The 19,125-nt window shown below is 38.7% G+C and overlaps 1 protein-coding gene across 3 annotated transcripts in view; it reads left to right on the top strand.

Annotated features, from left to right (window-relative positions):
* LOC148324040 (discs large homolog 1-like protein) overlaps positions 1-18,851 on the top strand; it is a 105,505-nt gene extending 86,654 nt beyond the window's left edge. For all 3 annotated transcript variants that reach the window (XM_088312479.1, XM_088312480.1, XM_088312481.1), the window contains 10 exons: positions 4,104-4,218; positions 6,223-6,405; positions 6,973-7,036; positions 7,560-7,575; positions 9,008-9,058; positions 10,064-10,165; positions 10,333-10,505; positions 10,643-10,752; positions 11,053-11,144; positions 15,801-18,851. In XM_088312479.1, coding sequence (XP_088168605.1) covers positions 4,104-4,218; positions 6,223-6,405; positions 6,973-7,036; positions 7,560-7,575; positions 9,008-9,058; positions 10,064-10,165; positions 10,333-10,505; positions 10,643-10,752; positions 11,053-11,144; positions 15,801-15,907 — 1,013 coding nt within the window. In that variant the 3' untranslated portion in view covers positions 15,908-18,851. The remainder of the gene's footprint in view (positions 1-4,103; positions 4,219-6,222; positions 6,406-6,972; positions 7,037-7,559; positions 7,576-9,007; positions 9,059-10,063; positions 10,166-10,332; positions 10,506-10,642; positions 10,753-11,052; positions 11,145-15,800) is intronic.
* The last annotated feature ends 274 nt before the right edge of the window (positions 18,852-19,125 follow it).

Raw genomic sequence — 19,125 nt, 5'->3', positions numbered from 1 at the left:
GCGGGCCTGCGTGCGTGCCTACATGCGTTGGTCCGTGCGTGCGTGTGCCTTAAAGCAAGCTGCTGTCAGAGTGGGAGGAGCAAGCACAGTGAAGACAAGCGCGAACAAGCGGAGCACAGTAGAGCGAGCAATAGCATCTGTTGTTTCTCTTGCAGCAGAGCAACACTGGAACCATTTTTTGGATACACATTTTTTTTTTCTGCATATCAACATATACTTCCACATCTTTCCCCTCGGGCCTGCGCACATGGGGAGGTCCTTTTTATGCACACGTCTGCTCTATCTGGCTTTTCCTCTCATTCACATCCTGGGACTCCACCACTGGTCGATGTACTGACACTGATCTAAACGCCACCTCATCAGCATCATTGCGCACGGAAGCCAAGCCTGACATCAGCATGTGAGTACACCAGAGGCCGACATAAAAGAGGCAATAGCTGAACACTCTGATCTTCTTGATTGAAGTTAGTTACATAGCAACATCTTAAAGAAAATCACAGTTTTTGTTGCTGTATTTTAATGATGTTGCAGTAAGTTTTAGAGTTTTAGAAGAGGCTGAATATATTCTAATTTATCATCCTCATCTCTCTTGTGAGAATCATTGCAAACACTCCCATGACAATGATCCATTGGATTAAAATATTGTCAAAGATGTTGTAACATTGTCGATTTAGTGCAGGGGTCTGCAACTCCCGCCTCCAGAGCCACATCTGGTTCTTTCATCCATCCGCTGTGGCTCTCTGAGTTTAGAAGACAATGACTACGTTTACATTTAAATTTAAACTGTAATAGTTTGTAGATTTTCTAAATGCATGTGTAAAAAAGAAGACTGTGGGCTAAAACATTTTACTTTTTTTTTTGTCTTTGAAAACAATTATCACAATCACCAATTTATAACACCTGACACCAAGATTTAAACTACATTCGACCCAGACAAGGACACCTTAATTTTGTCATCCTAATGCTACATCAACTAAAAAACAAACATCGCTCGCACACCCTCACAGATGATAGTTTGCAATCATGTTTTAAGATGGAGAGGATGGCTTACAGCCCTGATGTGCTGACACCATACGCCAGGAGCGAAAATCACATTTAGCTGGTAAAAAAAATATATATATTTTAATTGCCAAATATATATTTTACCTTACATGAAATAGTCCCTAATTCAATTGGACATCTGATTGCACGAGTCACATTTAATGAAATAATGACAAAATAGATGACTTTTTTGGTTTGCTTTTATGGGTGGCTTCAGGTGGATAATCTGAATTTGCGTCTAATTTCATGAACAAGTGGATTACTTAAATAGACTATTTTTCTAGATGCAGTGTGATCCTCACTTTAGATGTCAGAAAAATAGGTCTCCTTGTGTTTTTGTTGCTGTATTTTAATGACGGTCAAAATGGCTCTTTGAGTATTAAAGGTTGCCGACCCCAAGTCTTGCTGAGTCCCACAAGCCAGACCTTTGGCCTGGCCCCAGAGGGGGGGCCTGGTGACCCGCGTCCAGGCAAGCAAAAACGTAAACCAATATCCTCACTCATGATAGGGGTCTTTTGAGCTCTACTTTGTCTGGTCCCTCACCTAGAGTGGCACTGCCCCCATGCAATTTAGCTCCGTGGGCGGTGGTCAGTGGGACACACAAAGCGCTCCACCACCATGAGGTGACGACTCATGGAGGGGCTGTCTGCTTCCCAACAATGATTTTCTTTTGTTTAGAAAGTATAGTTTCCACCTGATACTGTTTTGAGGCTTTGTGCTCTGATACAGAAGATGCTAATTTTATGCTGTGACGAAAAACAAATATGTTGATCTATTCACATCCAGATTAGATTTAAGGATGAAGGTGAAAGACTGAGGTCAATGATAGCAAAAAAAAAAGGATTTACTTTTGTTGTCCTCTTGACTGTCAGATGTCCATCTAATTCATGCTTCTATTGTTATGCTCCTTGCAGGGAATATGAAAATTTATTTTAGCAATAAATCATCATGTTGTTTTAATATATTTGTCAGGAGGCTGACTTTATTGATGAAAGAAAAGAAATACAGCAGTATGGAAAGGTTCTGGCTATCTTTAGTTTGTGTAAGTGTATGTGTGTGTGTTTCCTGTTAGTTGTGTACCTCAAGTGTAATTGTATTAGGTAGCTTTGATTTGATTCTGTCCACCGTAATGGTTCAGGGACATACACACAGCTCCATTCATCAGAAGTCTTGTTGCAGGCTTTTTGCCACTGATGTGCTCATGTATGATCGTCAGAAGACATGTTTTGCAGATGTGAACAAATATATCCTATATTATTGAAGATAAAGATAAAATACAAACAAAAGCATCATTCTCCATGATGCAGGAATAGAAAACCAGAGTTTTTATTGTGTCTTTGGGTTTGGATGTGTTATACTTTGCATGTGTTAGTTTTCCTCAGGAAGTCTGTTTTCCTTCAACGTTCCCAAAGAAAGCATTTTAGGTTTTGATTTGCCTTGTGGGTTTAAATATGATACATTAGGCTGTCACTATCAAATATTTTTGGAATCAATGATTCTATCGATTAGTCCATGGCATAATATGATATTTTTATTTATTTATTTTTTTTTATTTTGCATTATTTGGGTATTACAAACCATTTTCCAGGTAACTGTTTATTAACCAAATATTGTTGTTTGTTTGTCATTGTTTAGTCATAAAAAAAATTAAACTGATTCAGTTAAAGTAAAAAGCAGATATTTACAAAAATCTTTTGACTGAACACAAAAGATAGTCTGTCACTTTTCATGAAGGACTCAGAGACTTGTTTGAGAGGCTAAAATCAGAAGTCTTGGACAAAACAATTATTAAAATAATTGTGGATTAATTTAACAATCGTTAAATTAATTGTCGATTAATCGATTTTGTATGAATAGTTTGACTATATTTGTCTTGTGAGCGACGGACCAGTGCAAGGCCAGCCGGGATTAGATCTATCAGCATAGGTATTGGCAAACGGATGGTTGGATATTCTATTAGTTTTCATTTTATTTTTGTTGCTTTCGTTTAAGTATTATTTGTTTTTATTTTTTCAATCATTATTTTTAGGCACATGGTGCATTATATTAAATGGTAGGGACCTTCTAAATGAATGGAACAAAATGACATGTATGCGCCAAGTGAAAATTGGTCCATAAAGAGTATGTGCAGAGGGTTGTTGTGCTGAGTGTGTAAGCAATTCACTGCTCTTTGCATCGATTGGCCAAATGGCAGCTCACTTGCAATTTATTGCTTGACATTCACCTTGAATGGGGAAGAGCTGTTTTAAATTGTATTCCTATTTGAACAGGAAACATAGCTGCATCGGTGAAGAAGATAAATAATCAATTGAGATTTTATTCTTTATTATTGTACATGTGTGTTAAAACGAATGAAAATGAATTCCAGTGGGCTCGGTTTGTTTCTTTCTAGGCGACAGGCGAACATGAGCCAAAACATTGATGTTTCTCCAATGCTGCGCTACTTGAACATCACTCTGTGTATTCATATGAATGCATGTATAATATGATCAGTGTAGCCATGTACAGCTGAAGTCATAGTTGTTAACTGTATAGCCCATGGTCTGATAATTATACAAAATGTTACAGTGCAGTTTTGCGCCACAGTAAATGTGTATTTAAGACACCATATTTCAAGACAACTTGACATTAATGACATTTAACTGAAGAAGGGTATAAGAATGGATTAATTTTCTTCCCTCATTGATTTTCATAAAATTGTCCTCATTAAAATACCTAAATAAATCAAAACAGATTGACCTGTGAAGCTGAAACAATACACTTGTCATTTAGCTGGCGTAGAATGCAACTGTGATAACACTCTGTATATTTTATTGGTTTTATTCTATTTGGATTCATGATTTCCTGGCTTATATTGAGAATCCATCCAGGTGAGATGTAATAGAACTTGCTCTATTTTGTGCTGTTTCAAACCCACTTGAATTGTTATAATCTAGCTTTGTATGGAAATTTGCACACCAATTCCGATTGACTGCTTTTACCAAACCTCTCAAGCAGAATCCAAACACGTATTACTTCTGCCTGTCACTTGATGAATCTTCCCTTTGTGTGTGTTTGTGCAGAATACAGTCGTTTTGAGGCAAAGATCCATGACCTGAGGGAACAAATGATGACCAGCAGTGTCAGTTCCAGTTCCACGTCACTCCGATCCACTCAAAAACGTACACTCTACGTCAGGTAATGCACAACATACCAGCAAACACGATAGACAGAGGCTGGTATTTGACCTCATCGATGCATTTATTGTTTTTAGTTTATACAGTAGTACTGTACTGAAAAAATACATCAGTTTTGTCATCAGGAACTAGTCCACTTTGACTCGAATTTAATCGCATTGGTGTGAAGATAAAAATCTTAAGCGACGCAACCCTAGCTCACGGGCAGTTTAAAACTGTCCAGAGAACTCACAACATGCACCAATTGGTCTTTGATATGATCTTGAAACAAGAAAAGAGTGAACCAGCATATGTCATGGTCATGCTAAACATAAGGAACAGTAGTTTGAAGTTTTGTTTTTCAGACAAAAAAATGTTTTCTAATGAAAACCAAAATAAGTCTGACCTTGCTGACAGTTTCAGCTATCACGTCAAAAGAAGACATCAAACTTATTTTAAAGAGGACAAGATGATCCCTATAAGGAACACAAGATACACAGAAAGTGGCTGTACACAGGTGCGAGATCTGCAGCGACCAAAAAAAGCACCTGCAATGTACCAAAATAAAGAGATAGAAAGGGGTCATAAACTCATGAAGCTAGCTGAGAGCTGAAATTTCATTGGCTGATGAAATGGTTGACATTATCCAGGAAAGATAAAAATGTATGTTTTTGATTCAAAACTGAGTGGCGTAAAACTTAAAAAAATACTCATAAAAATATAAGAACTTGATTTATTGAGGATTAATCTTCCAAGTATCCAAATATGCGACAGGCCTCAATACGTTTGTAATTCATAAATTTGATAGTCCATTATTATAAGGACTGCAAAAATGTTTTATGAAGTATTTCTGTTGAACATTGCTGCGATCAATATGTTTCTTGACTCATGTAATTAGATCTGAATCATACTTTTAATGTACTAGCATGTTAAATGCTTGCAAGTTAAATTGACATTGACTTTAATTACAAAACAAGGCTCAATCAATGTAACGTGCAACTAAAAACATTTCAGTCATCAGTTTTTGCAACTATTGACCAATGGAATAGGAACATCATTCTGAACCCATTGTACACTAATCCTTCAATGATAGCAGTTCAACAGGCATTCAAATACTATGTTTAGTTGTTAACTCTCATGAATTGAATATATTTCTAATTTCCATTATTTATTTAGTTTTTATAGTCCACTATTTTCTATTTTGTGTTGCAAACCATACGCATCCCACAAGAGATGTCACAGTAAAAGGTTCCCCTCTCAAGCTTGCATTTGGAGGCAGTGTCTTGCTCAAGGACACCCTCGACAGTAGCCAGCAAGTAGACTAGCATCTCCCCAACAGCAAGTTGCCATTTCAATATATTTCTGCAGCGGGACTTCAACATAAGTCCTTACAGATGAGCTACTGCCAGCCCTTGGGATTAATATTTGATCCAAAATCCTTCAAATATGTGGAGATTTTTAAATATGGTAGACGGTGTGTGCCTCGCTGTCTGTCTCTCTTGATTTCCCCTTCTCCATCGCTCGCTGTTTTATTGATGAAGGCAGTGGGGACTTACGGGATGCCTGTTATTTCAGCTCTACTTCGCACTCACACACACACTGCTGCCCTAATTTTCCAGGTTGTTTCCCTGTGGACGGGTTTGGAATTCTGTGGTGGCTCATCATTCAGCCATGCACACAGACTGTCGACACACAGACACACATCAGAGTGGCACACAAACAGATGTGTACATCATCCAGCTGTCGTATTTATCAAAATCTCATCTTGTTTGCATTATCAAGCAAAATATTCTTACTTACACATTTTTCAATATTAATTGTTATTAAATGTGTATAATATAGGAATTTATGATATGTATGTGATCAGCTTACAATATTTTACCTGTGAATATTTCATGCATCGTCTACAGCTTTTTTTTATCTTATCAAGGCAATGGCCCAAACAGCTCATCATTTTGTCGCTTAGTGATCACTACAACCTTTGGATTTCGTCTTTCTAATTCTATATTTCCATGTCTGCCGGCAGAGCGCTTTTCGACTATGACGGAAGCGCATCAGACTTGAGCACACCCAACCAGGTGCTGCCCTTCCACTTTGGAGACGTCCTTCATGTTAGCAGTGCTGGTGAAGAAGAGTGGTGGCCTGCGCGTCACCTCAGCCCCCCACCCTCAAACTGCCCGGAGGTTGGAGTCATCCCCAGCCGTAGAAGGTTGGTTGAAAGTGGGAGATGTGGCCAAGTGGTGAATGTCATTTACTGGAAATGTGCTCTTCCTAACTGCCAGTCAGCCAACATTCAGGCTTCCTACAGTACATGGAAAAACTGAAATTGAAGATGTGGAAAATTTGAAAAATAATTTATTGCTTTCAAAGACCTGAATACATATCTTCTTGGATTATTAGTCATGAAGTCAGTCCTGGTATACTGCCCTGTCAATAATCTGTTGTTTCTTCACAAAAATATGTTTTACTGTGCATGTTTTTCCTCAGGGAGCTGATGATTTAAATTGTGTCACCATGTAAGAAGTGAAGGATTGGGGAGTTGATGTGGGAGGTGGTAGATGGGAAGGTGACTGTTTTGAAATGGCAGTATATACAAAGAGAAAAAGGGGAATAGAGAGAGACTAGAGGAGTGGGATTGAATGATGGAGTGAGCAAGACTAATTATTAATAGTCTATCTGGTATGTGTCATGTACATTAGATAGTGTAAAAGTCTAATGAGCATTCTATTGGAGGATATCCAAAGTTAAATCAGATGTATCCCTTTTGCCCTCCCAGGGCTGAGAAAAAGGAGAGATCAAGGTTAAAGACGGCCTTCGTGATGAAGACTCAAGATAGATCGGTGAGTACCAATCAAATAGACCTTAAGATTTACATTGCTTTTGCTCTAACTTGTCTATCATGTTGTAGCGCTGTACAATATGTACTAATATTGAAGTCAAAACGCAGTCATGACATACTGCCCTGAAGTGAAAGCCAAGCTGGTTTTCTTGTTAAAAGAACACACACAAGCTGTGAAATGTTGAGACAGAAAAAAATACTGTGCTTCAAGTTCATGGGTGAAGCAACCTAATGCTTTCATTAAAGGGGCTTTCACTCTGATGTGTAATAAACGATGATGTGATGATAAGGTCTAGCACTTGCTATTCATATCTCTCGATCACACCATCTTCCTGTTTTCCTCACACTTTGTCAAGGGCTGCTAAATGAAAAAAAACAAAAAACAAAACCTTCCCTTCAATTTGTGTGTGCATGTGCCTGATTGCAAGCAAGAGAACGCGTGAGCTGTTTAGGCGTCTTGCTGATAACATTTGGACATCTGTTGTGATAATCCAGTAAGTTTCTCTCTCTGATTCTCTGTGCAGGATCAAGATGAAAGGGGTAAGTAAATGTGTTATCAGTGACCCCTGCTGACTGGCGTATATCATATCCATTCAAACAAACACTGGCTTTCCGCTCACAAGCATTTGGATTGTCACTCATAAACTAGAAATGTGCAAATTCAGATATTGCCCAACATCACTTGTGCGAAGATATTTTTATAAAAGTAGAATGAAGCAAATTTAGCCATGAGGTTGTAAATTAATGTCTTTTGTTTACTTACACACAGGAAACAGGACAATAGGCTCACCAGCTGAGATTATGATTTACATAATATGGATTTGAATTCTGTTAGATTTTGACAGCGGAATTGTGTGTTGTGCATGCTTTGCAGAATGTTTTTTTTTTTCTTCTTTCGAATGTGCACAAGTCTTGAGGAACCAAAAGAACCCCATCTGATCTCACTGAGTCGCTGGCAGTGCAAATTGTGTTCACATGCTTTCATTGACCAGATAATTTTATTCCATAGAGCATTCCATTTTGCAAACGCAGGCCAAGACAGCAACTTACAAAGAGTTGTCATGATAAAAATATTAGATAAAATATTGCTGAACGCTACCAACTATTTTGTAATAAAGTATGCACATTATTGTGATCTATATCTTTGCTGCTGTAACACCTCAAATTTCCCCATTGTGGGACTAATAAAGGACATCTTATCTTATCTTATCTTATCAACATGTAATATTTTGACTCAACTTACACGGGTTGTTTGTAAAACATCAGTGCAGGTCTGTCGCCACAGCCAGCGTCATTATATACTGAAATTCGAATGACCTGCTCTGTGTGTGACATAAGGAATGATGCGTTCACAGCTCAGATATCCGTGTACTGACTTGTTAAAAATGTATTTAATTGTAACGGTGTCTATGTGAATATATGAGAGGTTAACTTGATGGGTGACGTATTCAAAGTTGCAACTGCCTGTTTTGCTCGTCCTATTGTGGCACATCTAACTCGTCCCACAGCTTGTGCAGCTAGCTTTTCACAAACAATCACATACCATAAATAATTTTAAAAAATCGGCACTTTAAACGTCAAGGTGCAGAGGGTCATGTGCCGAGGGATCAATACCAACCTCGTCCCCTGATTTTTGTCAATATTGATTAAGCATTGCTTTAGATATGAATCTATTTTAGTGTTTCCCTTTTTAGAATTAATTGAAGTGATTACTATTTTTAATATACCAGTAATTCTAACAAAGGGGAATTTATTTCCTGATTTTGTGGCGCCCCCTAGAGGCCCGTGTGCCCCTAGCATTTGTCTATGTTTCCTATACGGTAAGGTGTCTCTGGTCCTTTGTAAGCATGTGTGTGCATTTCTGTGCGTCTCTGCTTCGCCATGTGCCAAGTGAGAAATTCAAAAGTCTAAGATTGTGCGTTTCGTTGTCTTTCAATTTAAATGTGTCCATAACCTTTCTGTGTCCAATTAGCTGGCCAGGAGGAGACTCTCCTAACCTACCAAGCAGTGATACAGCAGGAAGGTCAGTCAGTTATTCAAGTTACTTATGTGTGGGGGGGAGGGAAAAAAATATGTAACGTAGACGTGTTGAAAAAAATCCAATTATTGTTTTATCAATTTTACAAAATTAATCCAACTATTCGGAAATTACTGATCATTTGAGAGTGTCTATTAGCCTATGTTTTTTGCAGCAAACCCCACAAATAGATTTGTTGTGGTTGGGTCCTATGCTACAATGGTAACAATATTTGACGTTACCAATGGTGAGCGATGATCGTTTTCTCAACAGTGTTTGAATATTAATTACCGCCGTACTTACTGTTTTCCACTTTTTTTAAAGACTATTTTGTATTTATCGTCTAGAATGTTTTAATACTGATAGTCTCAATAGCTGTAGCAATGTGTAAGCGTCGTTTATAATAATAATAATGCCTTTATTAGTCCCACAATGGGGAAATTCGAGATTCAAACCCAGGCCTCCTGGGGAGACTGGGTCCTGAACGCGGCGCCTTAGACCACTCGGCCATCCTGGCAGCCACGAGATTCGAACCCAGGCCTCCTGGGGAGACTGGGTCCGGAACGCGGCGCCTTAGACCACTCGGCCATCCTGGCAGCCAGTTTACCATCGATATGAAGAAGCTCTGGCAGAATGCAGATATGAGAGCAATGCTGAAGGTTAGGGATGCTGCCTTCAGGGCACACAAAACATCAACGCTCAGTGGACCAAGAAGAGATCTGGCTGCGGACATCAGGATGGCAAAATACTCCTCTGCCTAAAAAGATTCAGTGCCACACAACCTCCAATGATTTTGGGAGAATGTGGAAAGGCACTGAATGCATCACAAACTACAATACCAAGAACGCACAACACTTTAAGACCCAACCCTGCCAAATGCCCTCAACCCCCACTGTATCGGCCATCATTTATTCAAATATATTTGATAGTCAGGATAGGAAAATACACTTTTGAAATACAGTTTTTGCTTTGAAATGCCGTTGCCTAACTTAATCCATTTTTATTCTTCAGTTAATTACACAAGACCTGTTATCGTGCTTGGACCAATGAAAGATCGAGTCAATGATGATCTGATTTCGGAGTTTCCTGAAAAATTTGGCTCCTGCGTCCCACGTAAGTCTAAACTTCAGTGTACATTCCATCAGAAACTTGTATGAAATGTGCACATTGATGTACATATAGTTAAATGTGCTAAAATGTTTATCGTCATTGTTTTAGTGACTTTAGTTGATGAGTCTTGTTGAAGAAAAGATTTTAACACTTACACGTCTGCTCTTCAGACACAACTCGGCCACGCCGGGACTATGAAGTGGATGGCAGAGATTATCACTTTATGGCCTCCAGAGAGCTAATGGAACGAGAGATCCAGGAGCACAAGTTCATTGAGGCGGGCCAGTATAACAACCACCTGTATGGAACCAGTATACAGTCCGTTAGACAAGTCGCTGACAAGGTAAGATACAAGGATTTGGGGAGACAATGTGGAAAGAGTTGAGACAGTAAAGAGGACGAAGAAAACAAATGTTATGGACTGATCAATGTTAAGTGGGCATAGGTGTGTCATTGTGTCCAACTCTTTGTTTCCTTCAGGGCAAACACTGTATACTGGATGTATCAGGAAACGCTATAAAGCGTCTGCAGCTTGCTGGCCTCTATCCCATCGCCATTTTCATTCGGCCACACAATGTTGACAACATCCTGTAAGTGAAAAAGCTACGCAAACCTCTGTTCCATAATGAGTCTGCTGTTTTTGGCAGCATAGGTTGGGTCACTATCCTTCAAAAAAAAAGAAAACGAAAAGGATATGAATTGTTGTACGGTACATAATTTATGATTATATAATTATTTTATCAGTGGTTTTGAAAAGGGGAAAAAATGGTGATTCAAATTCTCCATGAGCTTGGAATTTAGATGTGTTAAAAAAGGTTGAAGGTTGAAAGAAAATGAATTGAAATGAGCATTCATTACATTGACACTGGCACTTCTGCGTGGTTCTTTAGGGAGATGAATAAGCGTTTTACTGAGGAGCAAGCAAGGAAGTCCTACGATAGAGCTGTCAAGCTGGAGCAGGAGTTCACAGAATATTTCACAGGTGAGGCACCAGTCATTGAAATATATTTAACATACTGATTCACAAGTGTTTATAACCCAAATTGTTTGTAAGTCAAAAACAAATTAAATTAAATTTTAAATTTCAATTTTATTCAATGTAAACATGTAATATCACAGCAATAATGAAAGGGCTGTCCATTTGAACGTTCTTTGATGGGTATAATTTGTATTTACATGCTTATCAACCCCCTCAATGGCTGAGAAGTATTGTTTGTGACACCAATCACCGACATGGTGTCATAAAATAAAATGCCCAACATATACTCAAAATACATGCAGGAATAAACTGAAGTAAAAAGCAGTGAATAAATTGCAAAGATTTGAGCCGTGCTTCTTAGATGTGATTTTAATGCATTTGTACCATAATTGCAGTATTTAAAACAGTGGTCATTCTGATTGGCTGTTCGCAATCAAAATGCAAATTGTCTGCCTCGAAGCCGAAGACGTGCAGTGGGTAATGCCGTCACGCAATGGCACCTCCAATCAGACAAATCACATTACGTGCCATTAAATTAGAGTCCAATGCGCTCGCTTATTATTTCCATTTTTTTGTTAATTCGCATCAAACCTCTGTCTCCATGTCGTAGAGAATTACAACTAAATCAACTTTGAATTAATTATTTTTTTTAATGAAAAAGAAAAAAAAAACTGTAGTCAGGTCAGTTTTGACTTTATCAATACAAACAGTGTTTTTGCTTTTATAACACCTGTCCAATAAATAATAAATACAATCTGTTTTGTTAGAATTATCAATTGTAAATCATCCAGCACTTTTTGTGTGTGTAAATGAATTTGAGTATGTTGTTTATAATTTCATTTATGATTTAGTCTGGGATCCTACTGGACATAAAATAAGTTCCAGTAGTAAATATAAATCTTGATGCTAATGTAGATCAAAGGTGGCATTCTCCCACCATAGTCGAAATATTTAAATTATAGCCCGCACCATATAGTCAGGCAGAAAGTGTCAAAATCATTATTAAATAAATTAATCCCTGATTAAAAAAATAAAAGAAAGTAAAAGTAAACTTGACTAACTCATTACTCTGCAAAGAGACACACACAAGTGAGAGAGAGCGAGACAGAGAGAAAAATGTGCGTGGATGACCTCGACAGTGTTGTGGCAGAAATGGAACTACAGCACAGTATTTTATAATGTTGCGGGTTAGAATGTGAACCTGTGAATGTATTATGGCCTTTTATGATATTTATAAATATCTTGTCAGCATTTGTTTGCATCTACAAATGTTTGTTAGTCAAACCTTCATTAGTTGAGGGCTACCTTTATTGCAATTATTGCTACAGTCCACGACTAAAGTGTATCATATTGCACACGGCAACACTACATACACAAACAGATACAGAACTCGGAGGGCAGTCTCTTGTCTTTTTAAATCAAAATTGTCCCTCAAGGCCAAATTCAAGACATTTAATTGCTTCAGAGATAAAATGTTGGCGTATGTGAGGGAACACTAATGCTTTAAGGCACTAACTTAAGGGCAATTATGCCAGTGCTCAAGAAGTGAACTCTGGCACATCATGTTATTTTATTTTTTTGTTGGTAGTCTTGTGACATAGGACATGTCACAAATTGAACAGTGGCCTCATACATGCAAATACAGCGCCTCATCTGCAACATTTGGCCCCTGTAAAAAGGGTACAATCCTGTGAGCTACGAGGCAATAAAAACAAAATGTACAAGAGGTCCGAAACAACCAGACAAAGATCTTTTTAGAAGAAGGATCGTTCAGATATTCAGATATAAGATAAACCACCATGAAAAACATACGAAATTCAGTCCAAAAAGTCACTATTTGTGTAGTCAAATACTTAATTATTTTCTTTCGGATTTTGATAATGATCTCTGAAAGCACCCTCTCGAGAAATTTGAAGATTAATTAACAAGTGATTTTCAATATAAAATTAAGTAGTAATTGACCTTCTGAAACATATTTCAAGATGGGATTATTGAATCTATAAATGTCATGTTTTGAATTTAACTATTGAAATAAAACCTTTTTATGATTATATTTATTTATTTATTGGGCATGGGGCGATAAACAGATTATGACGGTCTAACATGATCAAATGTATTGCTGTATCACAGTATTCATAATTACATCTCTGAATTGGCCTTTTTTTAATATTTGGGGAAATAAAAACTGTCATTTGTTTTTTTCATTGAAAACATACATACATCCATGATCAAACACTTATGGTTGCTTCGCGGGGGACAACAGCCTCTTCCCAGCCACTTCTTCTAACTCTTCCGGAGGGATCCCAAGGTGGTCCCAAGCCTGCCGGGAGATATAGTCTCTTGAACGAATCCTGGGTCGTCCCCGGTGCCTCCTGCCGGTGGGACATGCCCAGAACACCTCATCAGGCAAGCGTCTAGGAAGCATGTGAGCCACAGCTCGTGACCAAAGATGAGAGTAGGAACATCCATCGGCCGGAAAATCGAGAACTTCAGCTCCTTCTTCACCATGACGAATTGATACAAAGTCCGCATCACAGCAGCCGTTGGACCGATCCGCCTGTCAATCTGCTGCTCCATCCGGCCCTCACTTGTGAACCTCAAAGACCTCAATATACTTGAACTGCTCCACTTGAGGCAGGATCTCATACCCGACTTGAAGTGAGCACTCCACCCTTTTCCATCTGAGGACCATATTCTCATATTTATAGGTGCTGATTTTCATCCCAACTGCTTCACACTCAGCTGCAAACTGCTTGCGACAGCAATGCAAACCAAATTCTGACATCAGTGGTATAGGGACCGAACAGCCTGTATTCGGTGGATCGGAACGCCATACTCCGGAAGCACCCCTCACCGAGGGACACAGTCGAAATAAGCGCTTATTGTGATAAAGTGCATTTGTCACATAGTTCTGGCTGGAAACGCTTTACAGGGGAGAGTAATAACTAACTCCAAAGAGCAACATGTCAAGCAAGTTAAGTAACTGGGGAGAAAATAATACAAAATAACGTAGACAGCCAGTCAAGATGATGGAGAATGTCACTGCATACTTGACTTTAGTGGTGTTAAGGATGTTAAGGTTGGATTCTACAAACGCAGGCACAGAGAGGCGAGATTCGTAATCAAGGAATTTATTATTCCCACAGAAAGGGCTATATACAAAAACAGATCTATACAAACAATCACGCGGCACCGAAAGTGCAACAGAAATCGCTGGTGGAAAACTCACACCAGGAAAACAATGCGGAAAACAGAAAACGCTTGCAAAAGGCAAGGAACACAAACCGAACGAAAATCGCTTACCACAAAAGGGTAAGGTGAACCAATTGGCGAGCAAACACGGCCGAGAAGGACAGAGGCTGGGTGCGTAGTCAATGAACGGAAACCAGGTCGAGAAACACGTAAAGCAGGTAACAAGACCGGCGAGAATAAACACTTGGGACATGAGCACAAGGAATAATCCGACGCTGAGACGTCAGCGCGGTGCGTTTAAGTAGCGGTGTAATCATGGTATCAATGGGCAACAGGTGCGTGGCAGGTGGGCGCGTCTCTCCAGCCGTGACGACAAGACAGGAACAGGTGCTGGAGTGAACGCCCCCACGTCAGCTGAGCAGACACAACAAAAACATGAAGCATGACAAAAACGGACCATGACAAGTGGAGGGGGCCGATTAGATTAAAGTATATTAATTGTATAATAAATGTTTTAAAATGAACCTGTTGTTGCGAATTAAGGAAATGGAAAAATAGCATACCAGAGAAGATATTTGTGCACTGCACAAAAGGGAAACCTGAAATATTGTATGTGGATTAACCATCCAATTAAAAAAAACAGCATCTTTGTTGTTTTGAGTGCTGGTTGTTAATTTCAACGTTTCAGATGTAATTGATCGAATTAAATAGATTTGCTTTCTTTAGTACACTTGAAAGCATATTCGATACAATCTAATTAAGTAATACAGTAATTGGAACAGAAAACTCAGCAGAAAGCCAGTTGTACTGTTTTTCTTCAACATATCAGAAGTATTATTTTTGCTTTGTACTATTTTGTACTAAGGAAGGCGAGCATTTAATTCCAACTTGAAATTTGCCCAACAAATGTTATCCTAATTCATGTTTTATTGGTACTTATTTGATCAATTTAGCTTCTCTACTGGAGTATATAATTGACCTATTTAGAAATCATTCATTTATTAGATTATTATTAATTAAAACTAAGTTTACCCTTAATTATGATGCATACTTTTACCGTGAGAGGATGCAATTAATTGATTAATTTTTTAACAATGTCGCCCAGCCCCACGTCATAGTCAAAAAAAAAAAAAAAAAAGGCAAAAACCAGTTTGATCAGAATGCTAAATTGAATATGGAGTGCAAAGTGCTTTAACATGCGTCATATGGACTTTTTTTGGAAACATATCCGAGTGGTCCAAGACTGCATACCGCTGACGTGCTATTGCAGCCGTGTCAACTTATGGAAAGGTTTTCGTTTTTAATTCAAAAGAACCTACTTTAACCTCCCGGATCCCTCGCCATGCACTGGCATATGCCAGAACGCTTTGATGGACTGAGAATGTACTAACTAAATGCTTATCGATTTCTTTTTTCCCTCAGTTTGCCGAAATGAGAATCATTGATGTTCTTTTTTTCCCTCTGCAGCTTTTGTTCGTGGCTCATCTTTAGAGGAAGTGTATTCGCAGGTGAAGCAGATAATTGAAGAGCAATCGGGTCCTTACATTTGGGTGCCGACTAAGGAGCGGCTCTGAGTCAAGCCTGCCCACTCTACACATCTGTACACACCAACTTTGGCATCACAACGCGGCTTGTTTTTGCTCTCCTACACACACACACACACACCCCAACATAATGCTGGACGAGGCTGAGACTGATCTGGAGATTGGTAACTCCCACTTCCTGGGGGGGGGGGGGAGCTTTTGTCTTTCCAGCAGCCCGCTGGATCTTCCTACAGCTGAGTTCCTTAATGTTTAAGGACGTGGTTCGAATCAACTGAACATGTACCATTATCTGATTTATTGATTTCATTGTCGTTCCAACGCTTGTTGTTGTTGTTTTCATATAAACTAAAGGTAATGCATTCACATATGGGTTTGTACTGATAGTATTGTCACCAAGAAGCAGTCTTTTGCACGCTGTAGCTTTAAGAGCATGTTTATGGGGACAAAATCTTGATCCTCTTTCCCATTGTGTCTGTCATTTTTCATGGCATCGCTCCACTTTAGATTGAATAGCTCTCTTTGACACTCTCTCTCTGACTTTTCTACCTTTCTCTCACATTCAACCACTCCCCTGCCGGACTGCCTCAAATTTAAATATAAGATGATGCTTTAAATGTGCCCTGGCATGTTGGACTAATATAAAACATATATTACTGTACAATTACTGATAAGAAATGTAGCAACTATGTTTTATACATTATAAAAATAACGATATGATGATTAACAAGAGTTTAATTGACACCCATGACATGCAGAACATGTCAAAAAAAGAAAAGTAAAATTAGTCTGCCTTCAAATGTTTAGCTATTTTTTCTATGCCAGCTGTCCTGATTAGTGTAACAGGTGAGCAGGAACATATCCCATCCCAGATGACTTTTGACTGGAGTGCTGCGACATACACTTTTCCTTGAGTCTTAATCCCACACATTAACTGCCTTTTCTCCTCTTCGATTGGCTCATTTTATATGGACATCAGTATGCCAAGATTAACCTGAGTCAAAAAAGTAATACTCTAGTAATAAACCACTGTAAATAACATTCTCTGATTATCTTTTTAGTAATGGTTTACATGGAATTTGTTTTCCAATCAACCTACTGACAGACAAAATTTAACATGATTATGATGATGATGTCATCTTTATTCTTCTGGGAACGTATAATGAAGGATATACGATTCCTTACTTGGATTATGTGGTGCAACATGTCGAGTGAAGGTTCGACCAATCACATTCAAATTTAGAGAATGCCCAGTAAGGGGAATATTCTACTTTTATTGTTGTCCATGTAATCGGCCAGTGTCTCATGCCTTGCATCTCTCCTCTCCATATCTTCACCATGTAGTGAACATTTAAAAACACCGCCATCACTGTTAGAAATGTCATTGTTGTCGTGTTGTTTTGAACTGTGGTTGCACTACTGCAATGGGGGCTTGTTCCGTAAAGGGGAAGTTGACACCCAAATGTTTACTCCTCTATTTCTAAACACGGTATTCAGATTAATCTCTCATTTTTTGTAGAATCTAAATTAAGACGCAAAATCCACTCCTTCTTATCCACCTTATATGGCTGCCATTTTGCCATTTGTTGTTGACTGGAAATGACATCGCAGTTGCTTAATGACCAGTCATGGTTCATCTGTTTTCTGAGCTTGGTCATGTGACATTAGCAAGTTGAACCCTCACCAGCTGGGATGTCATTTTCAGTCGGCAGCAAGTAGCAGAATGGCTGCTCACTGAGATGGATAAAAAAATAATCATATATATTCGACTATCGTAAGATTCATCACAATGCCGTGTTTAGATTAGTGAGGTGCATAGAGCATATTGTAAAGAACATTTTTGGGTTGACTTCCCCTTTAAAAGCACATTTTACCAGAATCGGAATTCTACGAATGCTTTATGTGATTCACTTTCTTTCAGTGAATCCCTTGTGAGTCTTAAAGGGTCACTTGGGTCATATAGGTTATTAGTAATATTCCATGACTAAAATGCAATTATTCAAGACTGGGGCAGAACCAAAAAATGAAGTGATTCATGCCTTTCAGCCACAGATTGCATAAAAAGCTCCTGAGACTTGCCACATAAATGACCGTCGCCCTGGTACATGACACTTACTTTGATTTGTTCTCACTGCGTTCTCCCGAAATTAAACATCATACTGACTTGACTGCATGCTCCCATGAAATGTTGTTACATATCAATCCACAGAAAAATATTGGGAGAAGCCATCATGATGTCACCCAGGGGTTAGTGAACTCCTTTCGAAGTTGATGACTTGAGCTGTCGTGTCGCCTTTTTCCGAGTCTGTTTGCTCATGGATATTATTTGTTTACAAGAGGACTTCTCAGGGGATCTTATATATTCCAGTAAAAATGATAGCATTGCTTACATATAAGTGAGGTCATGGAACACGCTATTTTTTATTAGTGGTTGTGTTGGGAGCGCTGTGCGTCCGATTGGTGAAGTGTTTTGTACTTTGAGCGCTACGGTCGTGAATGAGGCGACTCTCAAATAATGCGCTAGTGTCTTATATCACCATTTAGATTTGCAATAGTTATGATGCTTTCGAAAATGTACCCCGAGTTGGACCTTGTCAACTACATGTTTGCAACAACCCATCCCACACCCTCTTTTTTTCCTCTCCAAAACTGACTGGAGCCCAGAGCCTCACAGAGAAGCCGGTTCTGCACCACTTGAGTTTTGAAAGCTAAAAGGTTTTGCATTCCTCACAGTATCTGGAGCTACTTTATATTTATACCCATTAATAATTGTTGATTGCTTTAACAGAACTGGACTCTTTGTTAGATTCTGGCTTTGTGTTTTAGCCAGGGTTTTTTATGCCACTGTCTGTTAGAGTTAAGCACTGATGCAATCTTTTTCAGAGATGGAGCTATATATATAAATATAAAACATATGATGATATTTATCCCTGCGCTAACTGCCTATTTTGGTACAAAATAAATGTCTTTATTGAGATTTGTCCCTTTTGTTGGCCCAACTTATCGTGTTTATCAAGTGACTGTATTAACAGTACATGAATCTATGAAATGCATTGGTGCTTTGACATTGGGGGAAGTTCTAAGCCAACATCGTTATTGCAGTTCATCATGACTGGCTCAAGAACTTGGTACTTGACTCGTACTTTGATCAAATGATGCATCTGGGAGACACAAGCGTGGGTGCAACATACAATTAGAATTAGAATTAGAATTCCCTTTATTGTCATTGTACTCAAGAGTGCAATGAGATT

The sequence above is a fragment of the Idiotropiscis lumnitzeri genome, chromosome 13, assembly GCF_059441095.1.
Source record: "Idiotropiscis lumnitzeri isolate Australia: NSW breed Sydney's pygmy pipehorse chromosome 13, RoL_Ilum_1.0, whole genome shotgun sequence".
In the NCBI taxonomy this organism is placed as follows: domain Eukaryota; kingdom Metazoa; phylum Chordata; class Actinopteri; order Syngnathiformes; family Syngnathidae; genus Idiotropiscis; species Idiotropiscis lumnitzeri.
The sequence above is the reverse complement of the archived record's forward strand: the minus strand, read 5'-3'. Positions and strand labels throughout refer to the sequence as shown.